The sequence below is a fragment of the Meriones unguiculatus genome, chromosome 6 (genome assembly GCF_030254825.1).
Source record: "Meriones unguiculatus strain TT.TT164.6M chromosome 6, Bangor_MerUng_6.1, whole genome shotgun sequence".
NCBI lineage: Eukaryota > Metazoa > Chordata > Mammalia > Rodentia > Muridae > Meriones > Meriones unguiculatus.
This window is the reverse complement of record NC_083354.1, coordinates 69,991,711-70,012,133: the sequence shown is the minus strand read 5'-3', so window position 1 is coordinate 70,012,133 and position 20,423 is coordinate 69,991,711. Positions and strand designations below refer to the sequence as shown.

At 38.8% G+C, this 20,423-nt stretch overlaps 1 protein-coding gene across 7 annotated transcripts in view; it reads right to left on the bottom strand.

Moving 5' to 3' along the window:
* Positions 1–20,423, bottom strand: part of Fam169a (family with sequence similarity 169 member A) — a 50,953-nt gene that overhangs the window by 22,350 nt on the left and 8,180 nt on the right. For 6 of the 7 annotated variants that reach the window (XM_060385604.1, XM_060385605.1, XM_060385606.1 and 3 more), the window contains exons 2-6: positions 13,006–13,140; positions 11,413–11,512; positions 10,936–11,021; positions 7,428–7,599; positions 762–941 (exon numbers count right to left, since the gene is read on the bottom strand). In XM_060385604.1, the coding sequence (XP_060241587.1) occupies positions 762–941; positions 7,428–7,599; positions 10,936–11,021; positions 11,413–11,512; positions 13,006–13,137 (670 nt within the window). In that variant the 5' untranslated portion in view covers positions 13,138–13,140. Of the gene's footprint in view, positions 1–761; positions 942–7,427; positions 7,600–10,935; positions 11,022–11,412; positions 11,513–13,005; positions 13,141–20,423 lie in introns of those variants that run through there. The other variant, XM_060385607.1, reaches the window with a different exon arrangement.

Genomic DNA, 20,423 nt, shown 5'->3' with positions numbered 1-20,423 from the left:
TCAGTCCCTCCCATGGCTCAAGATAACACATGTGGCATATCTTCACGTAAGAAGTGACATGGACTTTGAAAAGAATTTCAATGTAATTATGTCTTAAGCTTTAAGACATGGGATTGTGTTAAACCAGGAAACTTTTTCCAGAGTGTACTGTACTTAAATATGCCTAAAATAAACTGCCCAGCATCAGACTCTAGAAGTTTGACCCAACACTGGCTACTGAGTCATACTAAACTGGATTTCCTCCTTGCCTTGCACTCCCACAGCAGGGTTTATTTGCACGTAGCCAACTCTGAGCAGTGGATTGCTGGAGCACTGGTTATCAGTGGTGGGGGGGGCAGACTAAGTGAGACTCTATAGAGCGCCCTAAGAGAGGACATCTACAGAAGGCTTTAGAACAGTAAGGAATCAGGAAAATATGACATAGAAGGCACAGAAATTTCTCATCTCAAAATAAACAAGCTTGGGAAAAAAAATGAAAAAAGCCTTGCAAAAAATGTTATGCCATCCTTGACATGTAATCCCAGAGCCTGGAGGTCACAGCAGAAAGGTCATTATGCCAGCCTGTCTCCACATAACATTAAAAAATGTTATGTTCTATATAACAGCCAGATACCATCAAATAAAACTACATTTGGAAAGGTAAGTCCTAAAAAATGAAAAATTCCAATCTCAATTAAACTGATAATATACATTTACCAAATTCTGGAGAAACAAATTTTAGGTGAGATTAAGCTTAATATCTTTCAGCTCAGTCCACTCACCTGTGTACATGAGAGAAGACAGTGGGTATCTCAAGCCAAGTGCATCTTCTGTGAAGGAATCAACAAAATCCTCCAGCATGTGAAGCCCCAAATCTTTTCCTCTATATTTCTTTCTTATAAACATTGTATCAAGAACTGGCAGTTGGTAATTCTGAGTAAGAAATGAGGCACATAAGCTTCCTGCAGTAAAGAAACAACATGCACATTTAGTAAATATGAGCTAACATTTCTGAAAATAGTTTTTCCCTTATGTCAAGAAGCACATCAAAAAATGTGTTTATTTTGCAATATAAAATGTATCACAACTAGTTGGGTGTGGAGGCAGTCACCTACAATCCCAGCACTTAGGGAGGCAGAGACGCGTGAATCTCTTTGAGTTCAAGGCCAGCCTGGTTTACAAGTGAGTACAGGACAGTCAAAGCTACAAAAAAAAAAACAAAAACAAAAACAAAAACAAAAAAAACCCTATCTCGAAAAAAAAAAAATTAAGTATTATAACTTTTGTTACATAACTATAAAGTATACATGTGGTAAGAGCTGTTATTTTTTTTTTGCTAATAATAAAATAGGACAAAGAGCTTATAAACATTTCACGACAGAATTATTTGAATATATATACACTATTACTACCTTTAGACATAACCTAGCCTTCTCCCAGTCTCCACCATGAACTGAAACCTCTAAAACCATGAACCAAAAATAAACCTTCCTTCAATTGCTTCTGCTCAGGTCACAGCAACCAGTAAGTGCAACTACAGTACTGTACAAGGAAATGTTACTGAGTCCTAAGAAGAAATGAAGAGTTGGAACTGGAGAGATGGCTCAGCAAGAGCCTGGGTTTGGTTCACATCACCCACCCAATGGCTAACAACCATCCATAACTCTACTCCTGGGGATTCAATGGCCACATCTGATCTTTCAGGGCACAAGACATGCACAAAGCACACACACATACATGTGAACAAAACACTAACACAGATAAAATAAATAAATCTTTAAATTTTTTAACGAAGAGAAGTATTGACACACTATTATACATGAGACTTGGAAAAAAAAGAAAAAGAAAGCCTGATACAAGCCACATGATCTATCATCTAGATTAATTAATTGTTGCCAAAGGCTGGAAATAAGAGTGATTATTGTGTATAGACTGTATACAGTATACTACTGCATAGAGATTTTTTGTTTTGTAACAACAAAAATGACCTAAAATTGGTGAGATATGATACATTTGAATGGGTAAATTTTGTGGTATCTAAATATATAAACCTGTTATTTAAAATATAAATAAAATATTTAATAATTTACACATTTAATGTATACCATTTATAATCAAATTCTGCAGAGACAAGTCTGAAAATACGTTCCTTCAAGTTTTAAGTCTCACCACCCATTCGTCCAGTTACTCTGAGCACAAAGCCTAGAATGCACCCCTGGTTCTGTCTACAGTCTATGACAATCCATCAGATCCTGCCGCTGTAAAAGCAGCAATGCCTTGGGCATTGTCTCCTGTCCCGGCCACATTGCTCAACAGGCCTTCCAAAGCCTGTGGACACTCATTTGGTTGTAAGCTGTCAAAAGCTGTCCCAGCTCACTGAGAATCTGGCTCTGGAGGTCCTGTCCCATTTCACACCTAAACATATTTTTTTGTAAAGTACCCTCTAAGGCCCCTTGTCTAGGCATGTGCTGTCCACTCCTCCCACCACCACCCTCAAAAAAAAACCCTACTATGACAGAGAGAGAAGAAAATAAACCAGCCCAAAACATCATGTTCTTAAAAACAAGGAGAAAAGGCAAACTATTTCCAATAGGTATTAATTATTATTTATCCCATGATATAAGAGTGCAAAGAAGTTGGAAGTTCAGCCATAGGAATCTCATCCCTGGAGAGAAAGCTCAACAGGGAATTCCAGCTGGCTGTGTCAACTGGTTTTAGGCGGTTATCAGGAGATTTGATGATGCTATTGCTCTTTGGTGCCTTACTGGAGAGATTGCTCAGCGGGATGCTCTCCTGACCTGGAGCTCCAGCTGGCCACTTCCCACTGGGTTTCTAATGGTTACCCCTTAGCTACTATTTATTTCTTCTTTTACTTGGAAACTTCAAAGTGGGGATGAGAGGACATGGGACACTCTCAAGAAGTCTAGATACCTGCCTCAACAGGACTTTTCCAATTGACTCCTGCTGGATATTTTAAGCATCTCATTTAAAGATGTTCTGGTATCTGCGACTTGATATTTATTCTTACTGTGACTTGCTATATATTTAAATAAACTCCCTCATTCAAAACCAAAACCATGGGTAGAGATAGATCAGTAATTAAGAACACTTAGTCAGCCAGGTGTGGTGGCGCAGGCCTTTAATCCCAGCACTTGGGAGGCAGAGGCAGGTAGGTTTCTGTGAGTTCGAGACCAGCCTTGTCTACAAAACCAAGCCCAGGACAATCAGAGCTGTTACACAGAGAAACCCAGTCTCAAAAAAAATCAGTCAAACAAAAAGAACAATTACTCTTACAAAGGACCTGGGTTCGGTTCCTAGCACCCATATGGTGGCTCATAACCATCCATAACTCTAGTTCCACTGAATCGGACTTGTGTGGGAACCATACACAGAGTGCACATGCATACATACATGCAGGCAAAACACTATACACATAAAATAAAAAGATAAACTGAAAGCATGACTTAGTTTACTGCAGGTCATTCTCCCTGGATCGGGATCCCAGTGCGGCCTGGTGCCTTTTAAAGCAGCAAGAAGGATGGTGTTACCCTTAGTCCTGAAATCCCTTCACTAGGAGAATTCACTCTCTCTGTCCTAGAGAGCTTTCAAGACACAACCTCTACCCTCTCCAGATTCTATCACTCACTCTAGAGAACAGGCTTGGAAGTCTTCTGCTTCTGAAGCATTCAAGCCTGTTTCTCCACTTTCAGTTCCTGCCTGAGAGTCTTTTTAGACACCTCACTCCTCCTAAAAATAACATGAATAAATACACTTCAGTGATATTGTTCTAGATCTATATGCAGAAATCAAAAACCTATTGTCACCCTGAGCAGTTTCCTCTCAAAGAATCCCTTCTTTGTCCGTGGAAAGGTATTCCTTCACTTAAGTCCCAAAAAGCACCTTTAGAATCTCTTAAAAGTGTCAGTGTGAAGCTTAAAGAACTGTAGTGGCTGGGGAGATAGCTCAGTCAGTAAAATGTCTGTCATGAATGAAAACCTAAATTACAACCCCAATACTCACATTAAAAAGCCAGGTGTGGCAGCGCACATCTGTAAATTTGATCCCTAACTTCTATGTTTAAAAAAGGCCTGTTGGTTTGGAAATCTTGTGCTTCTCCTTACTGCCCTGGCTGTCCTGGACTCACTTTATAGAACAGCCTGGCCTCAAACTCAAAGATATCTACTTGCCTCTGCCTCCTAGGTTCTGGAATTAAAGGTGTGCACCACCATGCCCAATCTATTTTTCCAGTTTTTAAAAATTTACACAGAACACTTGTTTTTATTCATCAAAATGTGAAAAACTAAAGCATGTGGAGGTATTATGTGAAAGCATTATAAACTGCAGCAGCCAGAAGAGAGAGGGCCAACATTCTGGTGGACCAGTTTAAAAAGGTATAGAGTATTTTTGCAGGTAAGTTTTTGTTAAATACAGAACAACAAAAGGAAATAAGATAAAATAGGAAGTTTGTGATCACAAACATTTCCAATCATATTTCATTAAATGTTGTTCTTTAAGTCATTTGCAGTGTTATAAGGCGAACATATCCATAGATTTAATATCTATGCTTTTTTATAAATCCATGGGAGCATGCAGGTCCAAGACAGGTAATAATTTATAATTCTCTTTAGTAACACAATTATACTCTATTTGTTGTCAAGCTTCCATTCTATAAGTATGTTACAGAAAAAGTCTCCCAAAAACAAAAACAGAAAGCCAGTCATGGTGATCACTGCTTTAATCCCAGCCCTCAGGAAGCAGAGACAGGCAGAACTCTGAGTTCAAGGGCACCCTGGTCTACACAGTAAGTTCCAGAATAGGGGTGGGGGCAGCAGGCCCGTGCACACAGGCCTGCACACACAGAGCAGATAGGACCCTGCAATGGTCAGTTAACACAATGTGTTCAAGCAATCACAAAACTTGACTTGAGGGCGCCTGTCCTTAACAGACATTCCGCTTTACAAGATGTAGGCATCTCAGGGTAAAATGACACCTAAGGCCAACCTACTTGTTTTGGTTTTGCGTTTAAATATTGTAATTCTAGTCTAGCTGTGTCACAAAACAAGCAGTTCTCTCCTGATGTGCCCCCGTCTACTGTACTAAGATCACCACTCACACAGAGAGCTGTAGGAGCAACTACACAGTGAAGGAAGAGTGAAATCAGTGTACTCCTGTCTACTAAACCATAATTTTCTTAAAATCTGGAATAATTCTTTCTAATAAAGGAACTAAGGGAACAAGTTATGCTAGGTAGTTTCCAAATGTATTTAGATTTCGGACAGCAAAGATCTGAAAGATACAACACAACTGTCTTTTATTTAAGTCTCTTTAAGTCTATTTTCTACTTTTAAATATTTATTTTTCTGCTTCCACTCAAATGCTGATACCAACATTTAAAGGGAAATAGATTTCCTTCCTATGAATCTTTTGAATGGAGTAAATATGAAAGTGGGTTTTTCTAACTTAAGAAATGGGTCCTTGCCAGGAGCAGTGAAGCAAGCCTTTAAGCTCAGCACCTGAGAGGCAGAAGCAGGTGGATCTTTGTGAGTTTGAGGCAAGTCTGGTCTACAAAGTGAGTCCAGAACAGCCAAAGCTGCACAGAAAAACCCTGTCTCGAAAAACAAAACAAAAAAAACCTTTTCTCATAAAGAAATATTCTTATTTTTAAAGTAATTCTTACTGTTTCTATTTAATTTAAATTAAATTCCTACTTTGGAAATAAAATCTACAAAGCCCTTTACTTGCAGATATAATTTGAACTCTACTTAAGATGTTAGCAAAATAACAGATGACCAAAATATTAATTTATGAACAAAAAGTAAAATATGATACAATGTGAAAAAATCTAGCAGTTCAGTATGCTACAGCATTCACCATACTAATGACATTCATGACCTGAGGTAGTTATTATTATTATCACTGCTCAAACTATCTACTAATAAATACAAGGCTTGAGGACAGAGACTGTTATTACTGGGGAGATAAAGCTTCTAGGAACCAGAATTATAAAACAAAAAGACTTTTAACACAGGTCACAAATATATGTGCTTCAACCACATGATTAAAATAAAAGCCCTCTTTCAACAGCAAAATAAACAAGAAATTTTTTTTCACTTTACTTATTTGAAAAATTACTTTGAAATATGTGATGCTTCTCAATTGTTTTGAAAGTGTAAAAAGAAATTGTAAGATCCGAGGATGTAGGAGAGTGATGGAATACATCTCAGCATCTTTAAGGCCTTTGATATGGGCGATATAATCACAAAGAAACACAGGAATAAATTAATGCAAACTTCATTAAAATAACCAAACAGCCGGGTGTGATGGCACACATGTGGGATTCCAGGGGCCAGCAGCGTGGCCCCTGGAAAAGGCATCTGGCTGAGTCTGACCCGAGTTCTATCCCTAGGACCCACAGGATGAAAAGAGAGAACTGACTGCTACACATTGTCCTCTGACTGCCACACATGCACTGTAGCATACACACACACACACACACACACACACACAACATACACACATATAAACATACTGGTGTAAATTTTTAAAAGATTTTATCTTATAGCTACAGGTATAATTTTTCCCAACCATGTGTATATAATGGATAGGGAAGGAAAGCCAAGAAAGAAGGTAAGGGTGTTTCAGATTTTCTTTGGGACAGTTTCTCAAAATAATTTTAGTTATGTTTTAGTTTCCTTTAAAGAAAGAGCACTCCACAGCTGGGTTACAAAGTTAATAAACTGTAACTAATATAAAAAAATAAATAAAAAATTTAATTAAAAAGAAAAAGAAAGAGTCCTCCCTTGATATAAAGTTACTTACTAATCCAAAGGCTAGCATTAGCACCCCAAGTTCCACTACTACCCAGCAGAGGAAGATGGAGCTCAAAAGGAAAATACAATGACGACATAGAAGTTAGAAAGAATGGGGGGTGCTGAAATTGGTAGTTGCTGCAGCAGCACCCCACTGCTCCAGGATATAAAATGGACGTGACCATCAGAACAGGAAGAGCGGAGCCCAGGTCCCAGAAGAGAAGGGATCCCCATCAAATGAAGAACGGCATACTCAGAGTCAGCTTGGGCTACGGAGTTAGAACAAGACCCTACCTCAAAAAACAAAGCTAAAATAATCAATTAATAGTACTTTAAGCATTCTAAGTAGAAATGGCAATGCGCGTAAGCCTTGTGGATCTTATTAAGTGATAGGAACAGCAGCAGAAATCAAAATAGCAACCTTAAATGAAAGAGCAGAAGCAAGGCTAAGAAGACTGCAAGGTCTTTTTCTTTGTCTAGTCTGTTTTTACTTTTCAAAAGGCTTTCACAGGACAGTAAAGCTGGGACATTCCCAAGAAACCCTGAGTGCACTCTAGAGTTGATTTAACAAATACTGACACAGCTGTGGGTCAAAATAGAGATTTCCATAGCACAGTTTAAGTAACTTGTAAAACTCACCTGTAGGCTTAACTGAATAAAACCCAATGGCCTCTCCTTTCTTCCACAGAATCTTAGCATAGTCAGTACTGCTATGACACAGGAATGGGATCTCATGCCTCTCCATTTCCTGTTTTCTATAAATAATTCGATTGAGAACATACAGAACCACTCTTTCTCCAAGAGTGCTCACCTACAAAGAGATCAAACAGCAGGCAAGCAGTTACAATATGCAGCTACTAGGAAACACCAGTCACCTCGTTCCCAGCTCCCAAAGCTCCTACGCTCATTCAGCGCTTCAGAGACAGTCAACACCATCTGAAAATATTCTACTATCATAAAATCAAGGCTAATCATTTATAACAAGAACAGCCCATTCCCACAAACACATTTTATGTATGGGATACCAAATTCTAAAACAGGCAAAACAGGTTCCAAGGCACACACTGTCTTAGCACCTCACCCAGTGCAATGTCTTCAGGTTTCTAGCTATCCAGATCCAAGGGGTCTCTGTGGCCCTAACTACGGGGCCCCACTCTATACTCTGCTTCAATCCTTTCACCCCATTCCTGCCCCTACATTAAGAAAATTGTTTCCTTTTAAAAACTAGTACTATTCCCAGGAGTCTTTCAGAACAATTACCTCATTTCATGAAAGCGGCCCTTGGGAAAGAAAGCTTTCTCTCCTTTTTCAGGTTAAACGTTCCTTTACAACTGTCCTTCTATTAGGATATCCAGCCCTCCCATCCACACAGCCCATTGCTAAAGCAGATGAACAAATATGGTGACAGCAGGAAGTCTCCTGAAACCCATCTGGAGCATACAATGACAAAAAGAGGCCAGCTCCTACTCCTAGAGCCACACCATCGCAGCACGACAGAGTGCCTCTGCCTTCTGTTATTAAAGTCCACTTCCCATACACACTGTAATGCTAGAAGCAAGACTTCTGTCTATGAAGTCTATTTTCTTCCAACAGAAAAGGAAAGGAAAACAACTTTGTCCTGATTATTTGTGCAGAGTAAGAAACTATGAACTACATGCACACACTACTCCAAAAATACCCCTGGCAGAGGCTCTCTGAGCCAAACAGTACAAGAAATGGCATAACAGCCTATCTCTAATTGACAAAGTCACTTCTTCATGCAGCACCAACCAACATAAGACTCCGTCTCACACTGAACCGCAATCACTTTCCTAGTGGTTATTCTTTGATATTATGCAGACACACAGAGGACCAGCATTTGAAGACAGCCATGTTCTTTTTAAATCTTACCCCAATGCAGCCTAACTACTGAAGAAACAGAGCAGGCCAGTTGAGACTAACTTTGGAATCCCTATTTGGAATCCTCTTCATTGGGAGTGCTTCAGACCTCTAATATCTCTGTCCATGCTTGGCACATTTGTTACAAACACAGAAGAGCGTGGAGCTAATGTGAGCTACCTGTGCAAACCCAAGGCTTCTTGGCCTTGTTTTACTTACAATCAGCGAAGCCCAACCTTTCTCACACACGCTGCTGTTTCGGTTTGGGGTTAGTGGTGTGCATCTACAACTAATCTTTCTGAAATGTATACGTATTACTTTACATTTATTCCTTTTGAAGTTTATTTGTTCCTATTAATATTTTAAGAGACAGTGGCTCAGGAAGCCAAGGGTGACCCTGAACTTACTCTGTTGCTGAGAATGACCTTGAGTTTCTGATCCTCCTGTGTCCACCTCCCAGGGGCTGGGATTTGCAGGCACCAGAACCACTTCTTATGGTGATGGGGATCAAAACTAGGGCATGAGCTAGGCAAAACTCTACCAACTGAGATACATACGAAGCATGGTGGTTTAAATGAGAAATGTCCCCCATAGGCTCAGGTACTTGAACACTTGGATCCTAGTTGGTTGCACAATTTGGGGAGATTTAAAAGGTTCAGCCCTGCTGGAAAGGTATATCACTGGTGACAGGCTTTGAGATAATATAGCTTTGCCCTACTTCCAGCTGTTCTCTTTGCTTGGTGCTTACAGTTCAGGATGTAATCTCTCAGCTTCTTACTCTGGCCACTGTGTATGCTTGCTGACATGAATCCCTGTCATGAGGAACTCTTCCTTCTGGATCTATAGGCTCACACAACTCTTCCTTCTGTTAACTGCCTTAGTCATGGTTTTTTATCAGAGGAAAACGGCTGATGCATCCAGGTTCAGAAATCTGTTTCTGGATTCTGCTTTTCAGAGATTAGTTCCCTCAGTCAACACAGGGACAGAAACAGGGACATAGAGAAGAGGTAGGCATGCCAGCCATGTCCTCCAGGGAACTGGCAGTGAGACTGAAAGGGGGAAAGTCTTGCAGCATGCCTGAAAACCACCAGCATATACTAAGCATAAGTTTGAATCCTAGGTTGTAATCTTAATTTTACCATAACATATAAGGCAGAGGAAAATAAGATCTACAACAATAATGTCATTTGCTCAAGGTCATATATTTATAAACAATGGTTATTCCCACTTGTGACTTTACCAACTTTTCTTAATTAGCCAGAATAGAACAGCTAATTCTCCTGGGCCACCCCTCACTGATTTCCCTCAATCTCAAAGGTGATACTGTCATATAGATATTAAAGCTGAACAAACTCATCAGTCTTATTTTTGGTCTTAAGTCATCCTCCTTTCCCAGGTCATACCTGGAGGCTTCAGTTTCCTCACCTGAGTAGAAGACATAACTATTTATCCTCTATCTTTAACTCTCATCTAGATGTCATCTATAAGATGCCATACCTGAGTCATATTTCAAATCTATGGGATATTTGTTTTGTTTATGTATCCTTCCACTGTCAGAGATTACAAGTTACACTATTGCACAGCTATCTATCTATTTTTTTGGATTTATGCAAGTTTTGAATCCTTCTTCCTCTCTACAGGAAAACTACAAGATTGTATTACAAGGATTGGCAGGTACCCAGATGTTCATTCCCCCAGCTGCTATGGGATGGCCTCTTACTTTGGAATCTAAAGGCAGAGTCAAGAATAAATACAATATTCAGAAGAAATAATGCTCGGTATATTACTCTCCTAAGACTTATTACTTTCAATAATAAATACAATATCCAGAAGAAATAATACTCATATTACTGCTTCCCTAAAATCCCTTTCCTTTGAGTCTAATGTCTCTCAAAGTTCCAACCTCAAAAGAAAAAATAAGAACAGGATCTACAATACAGCCTATCCAAGATGTCAAAATTTGACACAACTCTTGTTCCTTCCAATTGGTGTGGTTCAAGTGCAACCAGACCAAAAAACTAGCTTCTCCTCTACCAGATCAGAAGCTTAAGGAGACAGCTCAGTCAACCAAGCCCACAGAATCCATTCTTCTCACCTAATTATTGGGAAAGGCAGGATCATATAAACAAAGGAAGCCAAAACTGAGTCCTGTTTTCACCATAAGAACACCCAGGAGTTCATTATAACTTTTATATGAAAATGGGAGAAGTTCAGTAACTTCAAAAACTATCATCATTTACAGGGATCACTGGAGAACATCATCTATTACCTGCTTCAGCCCTTCTCTAGAAGGTTCAGATGTTTTCACAATATCATCAACGGCCCACCATTGATCAACAAGGTAAAGTGCCACAGCTAAAAATAGAAAAATGGCCATTAACATTTAAGTCTAAAGGGTTCAAATAGACAGATTGCTACTTGATAAAGATTATATACACACTATAAATTACACCCATTCTTGCTTGTTTTCCTTTTCTCTCCTGTTTAGAGTCAAATCCAATATCCCTCACATCCAGCTCTATCGTTCAGCTATAGCCTCTCCTCCCAGGATCACAGATCTACAATTTACACTTTCATTTTACTTCATTCATTGAATGTTTAGTTATAAGCAACTGAGAATTACATTTTTCTAAAACTAAAATTTGAAAAAAGTTTCTACAACAAATCTTTTGTGTAGTTTCTCAGTAAATTCCTATCAGTTTGAATTCAAGTTCCTCAATTTACAGAAATGAAGCAAAGAAGAAACCTGTGAGTGAATCTTCAGGTGCAAAGAGAGCAAGGACTTTCTGGGTCTGACTGCCACCATAAAGAGGTACAAAGCCCACATTTGACAGGCTAATAGGAATCTGAAATAAAAGATGATTCAAGATTAGTTGAGACTTTAATAAAAATACATGACAAAATACCAAAGGATTTATCAGAATTTAAGCTTTTCTCAATTCTTATTTCAATATATAGCTTCATTTCATACGAGGTAATATCCCTAGTTTCCTCCAAAAAGTAAAAATAAAAACAAACAAGCAACAATGAAAGCAGGCTTCTCTTCTCCCAGAATTTTATTTTCTCATGGAAAAGTGAAAATTTGTTTCTATAAGTAGTTCTAGACAACAGCCATGCTACTGAGTAAAGAGCAAACGTCACTGTAAAACCGACTGTAGTTTATTATCACTAGAATTCCCCAAGAGGGACATATTTCATTTTCTAGTAAAAGAAAAGTCAGGTAAACTGATGCTTAAGCAAGATACATGCAATACTTTAACACTGTTTTGCCTTCATTGACCTGGCATCAATCTTCCACTTAGAATGAAGTTAGAGAATTAGAAAATGCTGGTGCAGGAAGTCATTAAACTGCTCTACATCCGAGCAGGTGAGACAGTTCAGTGGGGAAAGGAGCTCGCTGCCAAACCTGATAACCTGACTTTACCACCAGGTCCCATGTGGCAGGTGAGAGCTGACTGAGAGCTGTCCTCTAATTCCCACGTGTCCCATCTCCCACCATATATAAAATTTTACCTCTTCCACCCATCATTCTGAGATGAAAGCTACAAGGCCCAACATAGGAATAAATCTGGCCACTTCAGTTCATAGTGGAATTTACATGATCCCAAGACTCAAAGAAACACACTTACTGATTACATTTTTTATTTTTCAAAATCACAAAATTTTCAGAGGGAATTCTGATTTATGATGGAAAAATGTAATTTTGAGTCTTCGTGACTTTTTAAATTAAAAGACATTTCTAAATTCACAAAATCCAAATCTAAAATAAATTTAAGTAGCACAGCTCTGACATGGTATCTTGTCCTAGCAAAACTAGTAAACTTCGTACTGTAAAATTAACTGCAAAAAGAGAAACACTGAGTAATAACCTGTGCATTTTGTCTAAAGAGGTCAGGAGGACAGGTCAACGGGAAAGGCACTTGCTCCTAAGCATGAGAACTTGAATCAAACAGCCAGCACCCACATGAAATCCAGGCACGGCCATTCCTCTCATGCCTGTGTCCTAGCATGGGGCTGGGGACAGATGAATCCTGAGAGCTCTGGCCAGCAAGCCTAACTGAAAAGGCAAGCTTCAGGTTTGGTCAAAGGCCCTGTCTCAAAGGAAAAAAGTGTAAAGCAATAGAAGAAGACAGCCAATGTCCTCCTCTAGCCTCTGTGTGCACATGCAGCAACGCACACACATTCAAACATACACACACACCTCAAAACCCTGATTTGCCAATTTGTTAACACATTTTACTGGTAGATTTCTGGCAAATATTTCAAAATTGAATGATTTTTATACTGATGTGTAGCTGGACTTTCGAAAGGTTGTAAAAGTCACTGCAGCATGTCTTACCGTAGTGTCGAGGGTAGAAAAGCGCTCTGGGCTCTCAGGGTCCACACACCTTAGGCTGGAGAGGTAATCCTCAGCAGAGTTTTCCAATTCCTCATGCGTACAGTTAGCCAGCAAATCCACAGGGAACGCCATCCTCTAGCAAACATGGAACAGACACACGTAGAATGGATGTCATCTTCTCTAACTCAAAAAACAACTCCCTAATTGTAAGGGGACTTCTATTTCACCACGTCAAGATAGAAAGCCCGAGTCTGTTGATTTAGGTATGTATGGCCAAAACTTTCTAGTATTATTCATTTATATTTCAAAAAACAGGCAATAAAGCCAGATATGGTGGCTCACACCTATAATCCAAGCACTCTGGAGAGAGAAGCAAAATAATTGGTTAGAGTTTGAGAATGTCCTGGACCCGAGTCCCTGGCCACCCCAGGCTATACCTTATTTCAAAACAGCAACAAAATAGGCAATGAAGCAGGAACTGTATGGGTGCTTTGTAAATGTGTATACAGTGATAAGACACACACATGCTCATACACATAAAAACATGTATATAAATATACCCTTTACATACACCTCAACATAAAAGTCACTATAAAACACACAGGAGTGGGACAGAGAAGTGGCTGAGCAGTTAAGAATTCGTGTCACTCTTACTGGTCCTGGGTCTGGTTTTCCAGAAGCCATGTAGTGACTCACAACCATCCATCACTCCAGTCCCAAGGGATCCAACACCCTCTCTGACCTCCACTGGTACCAACCAGGTACGCATGTAGTACACATATATACAAGTAAAACACATAACCACAGCCAGGTGTGACAGCACACGCCTTTAACCCCAGCACTCTGGGAAGCAGAGGCAGGTGAATCTCTAAGTTTGAGGCCAGCCTATCCACAAAGCAAGTCCAGGACAGCCAGGGCTACACAGAGAAACCTTGTCTCAAAAAAAAAAAAAAAAAAAAAAAAAAAAAAAAAAAAAAAAAAGTACACACATGGAATAAATAAATCTTTTTTTTTTTTTTTTTAAATATGTGGGGCCAAGAGGCATGGCACATCACACCTGCGGGGCAGCAGAAGTAGCTGGATCTCTGAGTGTGAGGCCCGTGTGGTCTCCAGAGCTAGTTCCAGGACAGCCAGGGCTACACAGGGACACCCTGTCTCAAAAAAAGCAAAACAAACAAAAACAAATAAGGGCTGGAGAGATGGCTCAGAGGTTAGGAGCACTGTCTGCCCTTCCAAAGGTCCTCAGTTCAATTCCCAGCACCCACATGGTGGCTCCCAAACATGTATGGTGAGATCTGGTGCCCTTTTCTGGCATGTAGTCTGAACACTGTGTATACATAATAAATAAATCTTTAAAAAATAAAAAAATTAAAAATGGCAACTTTCTGAAATGACACAAATGTAATTTCAGACATGACCTAAATGTTAGGTTCATAGTTTGATATATATTTTTAAAGCAAGTTAACTGTAAAAAGTAAGCCCCCCAAATAAAAACATAAATCTAGTCCAGCTAATAGACCTACAAACCTGCTTTAAAAAAAAATCACTATACATGCACAAACATACAAAAAACAAAAATCACTATATCATATACACTCAAAATGGGCGAATGTTGTGGTAAGCAAGACATACCTCATATGAAAATGTCCACAGAAGAAAATGAAAAAAAAAAAAACATTAAAAAAAATCCAGCCTGTTATTCATTTCATCTCAACACTTAGGATGCAGAAGCAGGTAGATCTCTGTGAGTTCTAGACAAGCCTGGTCTACAAAGTGAGTCTAGGACAGTCAAGGCTATTATACAGAGAAACTCTGTCTTGAAAAACCAATAAACAAGATGGTCTGGGATTAAAGGCATATGCCATGACATCCGGCTTGACTATTTTATTTAAAACAGTAAAAATAAGCTTAAATTCATCAACAATATAACGGTTCTCCCTAAAATAGTTTAATCTGATGCCAATACTAATGAAAAGACCTTTGCCTCTTTTTTCCTTGAAGCTACTTAAGTTGATGTTGAAGTTAGTATGAAAAAAGCAAACAAGCAAAATAGCTAGGAAAACCCTTAAAAGTCAGAAATAAAAACAACACTTCTATAATTACATGATACAACCACATTAATGGATGAACAGAATCATGATGTAAAAATCCATCCAAGATCCTTTAAAACTGAGTAGAAAAGATACTTCTATCAGTGGAGAAAGGATTTGGTCAAAGTGATTGTTTCACCATCTTAGGATTAGTTTTGCTAACTTTTTCACTTAGAAATGAAATCTTTTAGTACACTCTACTAACTCTACTCAACACTGCTTCTGTGAAAAATATAAATGCTACCGTATGTGCCAGCTAATATGTTTTGGGTTTCATTTTGAGTCAGTTATTTTACCACATACAATTTATTTACCTGTTCTATTGCTGATAGACAACTGGGCAATTTTCAGTATTTAGCAATGCTGAATAAACCTACCACAAGAATCTCTTGTTAGACACATGCCCTCCTTTGTTAGGTCTATACAGACATGCTAACTAATCTCACTAAAACCAAGATAAGCAGGCCTTACATTATGATGTGATGTAACAAGAAATCTATCCAAAGGTAACCAACCCGTTAACAAAATATATGACAAGCTTTCAAAACACAAGTCAGCCAAACTCAAAGAGTTTCCTCAATAATATGTGGTGTGGAATGTGCAGGAAAAAAGGAGGGAAATAATGTAAAGTCAAAGAAACTTAAGAGATAAACCAATACTATGTATTCTGAAGAGGATCTTGATCAGTGTGCTCTTGAAATTTTTCATGAGAAAAAGGCCAATAAGAAATAAAATTGGAAAAAATAAAAATAAAAAATAAAATTGGGTCTGGAGAGAGGTCAGCGGTTAAGAGCACTAACTGCTCTTCCTGAGGTCCTGAGTTCAAGTCCCAGCCACATGGTGGCTCATAATAATCTGTACTGGGATCTGAGTTTCTCTTCTGCTGTGTGTAAAGACAAAGCACTCATTCTCTCTCTCTCTCTCTCTCTCTCTCACTCACACACACACACACATTTTTTTTAAAGAAAATTGTGGGGCTACCGCAACAGCTCAGCACTTAGAACCCTGGTTGCTCTTCCAGAGGACCCAGATTCAGTTCCCAGCACTAACAGGGTGACTCACATCCATCTGTTACTCCCAGTTCTGCGGGATCCGATACCCTCCTCTGCCCTTTACAGGCACCAGAAAGGCCGTGTAGATACAGATGCAGAGAAAGCACTTACACACATAACATTTCTTAAAAAGAAAACTGTGATCTATGACAGTTACTGAGCTACCAGGTGTTCGGTTGGTTGGTTTGGTTTTTTGAGACAAAGTTTCTCTGTGTAGCCTTGGCTATCCTGGAACTTGCTCTGTAGACAGGCTAGCCTTGAAATCACAGAGATCCCACTTACCAAGTTGGGACACCTGGCTGAGCTACCAGTTCATAAAGAGGTAAGAACAAAGCTAGGATACACTGTCCTGATCTACAAGTTCCCTGATTCATATGCTTTTAGTTTTTAATGTATTTAGTGTATGCGTCCACACCATGGCTGGAGAGACAACCTGCAGGGATCAGCTTCTCCTTTCATGTGGGTACTGGAGACTGAACTCAGGTATTCGGCATGGTATCAGGCTCCTTTACCTGTTGAGTCACCTGGGACCCACCCAACCCCATTTTTATTTAACCAAAACAAAAACTAGAAAGCCTAGCCAGGTGTGGTGGCATATACCTTTAACCCCAAACACTCAGGAGGCAGAGGTAGGTGGATAGATATGAGTTCAAGGCCAGCCTAGTCTACAAATGAGTCCTGGACAGGCTACACAGAAAAACCCTGTCCAAAACAAAACAAAACCAAAAAACAAACAAACACTAGAAAGCCTAATGGTAATATTTGTTAACAATCTCTGGCTTGTTTTGTTTTGTTAGGTGGTGAGGTGTAAGGTCAGAACAACTTGCATGAACTGGCTTTCTCCTTCATGTTGTCAGCACAACATGACATCAAGTGCTATTTTGTCTGCTAAGCCATCTTGCCAGCCCCTCAACTCAATTTAAAAAAATCATAAAAGAATTTTTAAAAAAATTAACAGAACTTTCCACTCCTGTCACCACCAAAAAAGGAGGGCAAAGAGAGGAGTGAGGAGATCACAAGAACTGAAGGAGGCCACCACAGTGGAGTGAGTTCCTCCTGAAAGGACCTCTGAACTCCTTTCCTACAGAGGAGAGACTCACAGTACCGTGATGCACCGCTCACTGTTTTTTCTGAATCTTGAAGATATGATAAGGAGGCATAATCTTTTTATCACTACCTGAAATTTGGTCTTAAGGACTTTACCACCATGTGCACATTAAACTGAAAATCGAATTTTATGTTTATTTTTTAATCAAATTGATTTTAAAAATCAAAATCTCTTAACAGAACACTTAAATTCAATCCTGCAATTAGTAAACATAAATGCCTAAAATTCTCATTTTAGGGAAAGAAAAGTTTGTAAAACTACTTGAAAGTAATAACAGAATTCCCAGACAATTAAAAAAAAAAAAAAAAAAACAAACCTTTATGATTTTCGGTGATATCAACCAGAATCTTGGCTGGATAAAATGTTATTAGAAAGAAACCACAAAATAAAGTATCAGCTCTACAGTAACATAGCTTAAATGTCAGCTTAGGCAATCTTTTTTATTTGTCATAAACTTAAATTGTAAAAAAATAAACTTGGGAACTAGCTTACACTCCATACTGAAAGTAAATGAGAAGCCCGGGGCTAGATTCTGGTTGGGAGGAAGATTACAGCACAGGCAAGTAGAAGGGAGGGGAGGAAAGAAGAGGAAAAGAAAAGAGAAAACAATAAAATGCACTATTTTATGGGCTATTCATTATGACTCTCCTATAGATCAAAGGCAAATGGAATACCACTAAAGTATGAAACAACTCATTCTCCTTCATTCTTAAGATTTAAGATTTCTAAGTGGAAACTTTTCATAACTTCAGGGTTTGATTTTATTGCCCAATATTTTGTATACTGATATACGAAATTTTATCAAAGTGGAAAACAATTCTGTTTCTCAAGTTGGCAAATTAAATGTTCTCAAACTCAAAAAAAAAAAACTTTGAAACTATAACTTATGAATAGGAAAAAAATCAAAATAACTCTCTACCTCTAAAAACGTAATAACAATCCATCATTGATCTTAATATGAAAAAATTAATCATACACACGCCTACCTTCTAAAACCTGTGTTTCCAAGTCTGTCCTTACACCACTACTTTTCTTTCTAGCCACTCTCAATGCTAAACTTCATTAAATTTGAAAGTCAGTAGAAAACTTTAAGGCTTTATAGCTGTCATAATTTGAATGTTCACATGAGCATCATTTAAAAATATCTCCTAAAAGTCTAAGTTACAGACTTATACCATTTTAAGAGAGTCACAATTGTGACTCTCTTTCTTCAATTGTGAAACTTGAACAGTATCATACCACTATTGAAGAAGAAAAAATATGGACCCAGGCATCAAAATACAGCTTCCATTATAATTATTTTTATATGCAAATCACACATTAGCATTTTCATAGCTAATTTTTCTGTTAACTGCTGTGTTTCATGATCTAGCATTCTGCACACACGGCATTAGACAGAACATTAGAACTGGAGTGCCGTGACCCTCGGTCAGCTCCTTTACGGTGATATGCAAGAGACTTACCAATTTCAGGCTTCTACAGTCACAGTAGGGACTCCATGCAGCTGGGTAAGAGTCCTAACGATCTTTTAAACCTCTAACTTCTTATAACTAGAAAGAATTCTTGGTGGGTGACTTACGACTACATAAACTGCTAGCATTAATATGGTTCCGTCCCACTTTACAAAAGCAGGGAAGATGTGAGGTTTGGATGAGAGAGGGGGATGTTATGATAAATCCCTGGATTCTCCCTCTTGTTTTTCAGCTTCTGTTCTATGTTACATAACTGTAAAGCTGTCAGGTCAAATTTTGTCAAGTACTTTAGGCTCTGCCCATGTAAGGCCTAAACAGATTCTACATGACTGAGAAGGCTTAGTGCAGCCGTAAGCCAACTAGCGCATCAAAACACAGACACAGAATGGACAGTGAGGTATAAAAACTGTCCAAATTAATCTATAAATTAAACAGATGGTATGCTCAGGAACCCTAGCCAAGCTGTAGAGAAACCTAAGCAGGCCTCTCTCAGAAGAGCTCCCAGGTGAGCCCCAGACACTCTGCCTCTACCTCTCCATACTTTCACCCTCCCTAGAGTCACAAAACTATGTGACTCTCAGGCAATAGGAACAAGCAGAGCAGAAAAAAGAGCCTATCAGTTCATGTCCCTCTACTTACTGTTGATGAACGCCAGTCAACTGTACCTAAAACCAGAACATATTCTGTATTCGTTCTAGAATTATTTCATGATTTCCACAGGTTTCTGCTACTGTTTGGGTACTTCTCGGGAACAGACTCCAAATCAAAACACAACCATTTTTGAGGTGAAAGAATTCTGAGAAACACTCAACTAATCCAAGTCATGAGCATGTCCTGAGTTGCAATCATTTCTTCTTAAAGGACAGGTTAGGTTTCAATGTTCTCAATATCACTCAGAGAGTGAGTTTCTACGCTAAGACTCTTTACTCCTCCCTTCCTCCTCACACGAGCCCTGTACTACATCCTCTCAACTCATGTCTTTGCCTTATCTCTTTTTCAACGTCCTCGATGCCCTACATGCTTCCAAAGCCGCACCTTCCTCTGAGAGCTAAGCTGAGTGTGCCAATAATGAAATAACTGAAAAGGCCACTACTACCCAAATCCAAGCGTTGCTTGGCAGTCTCAGCAAGCCCTTTCTACTCCCTGTAAAAGCTTTTCTTACAGTTGGGTAAGGACTGCCTCTAGGTTTGTAGGTGGGTGGATGGAATCTTGAATAAGATTTATACCTGCTGCCTCCAATAGCTGAATTACAAACCTTATATTCATTTGACAGAAAACAAAACTAAAAACACATTTTACTTTTCAAGGGCATACACCTAGTAGGCAACAGAGGTAAAGGACTTTAGTCAGTATCTGCTCTTTCTATGACAATTGTGCACCATCTCTAAAAACATAGGTATTAGGGACCCTAAGAGCATCTATCAGTAAAATCCTAAATATAAATACCATTTTCAAAAATATTTTAAGAAATATTCTAACTAAAGCTTTAATTCTCTCTTCATGACTAAGAAAATACTTGGCACTAAGGAATCATTTAAACCTACTGTACTGGCATTTTGTATGCCATGGGGTCTACACTGGCTAATGTCATGTGCCCTAAGAGACAAACTGACACCAAAAAATGCCAAATTCTTTTTAAAAAGCCTACCAGCATATATATATTAAATTATTAATAGTATTGGTATAATTGTACATG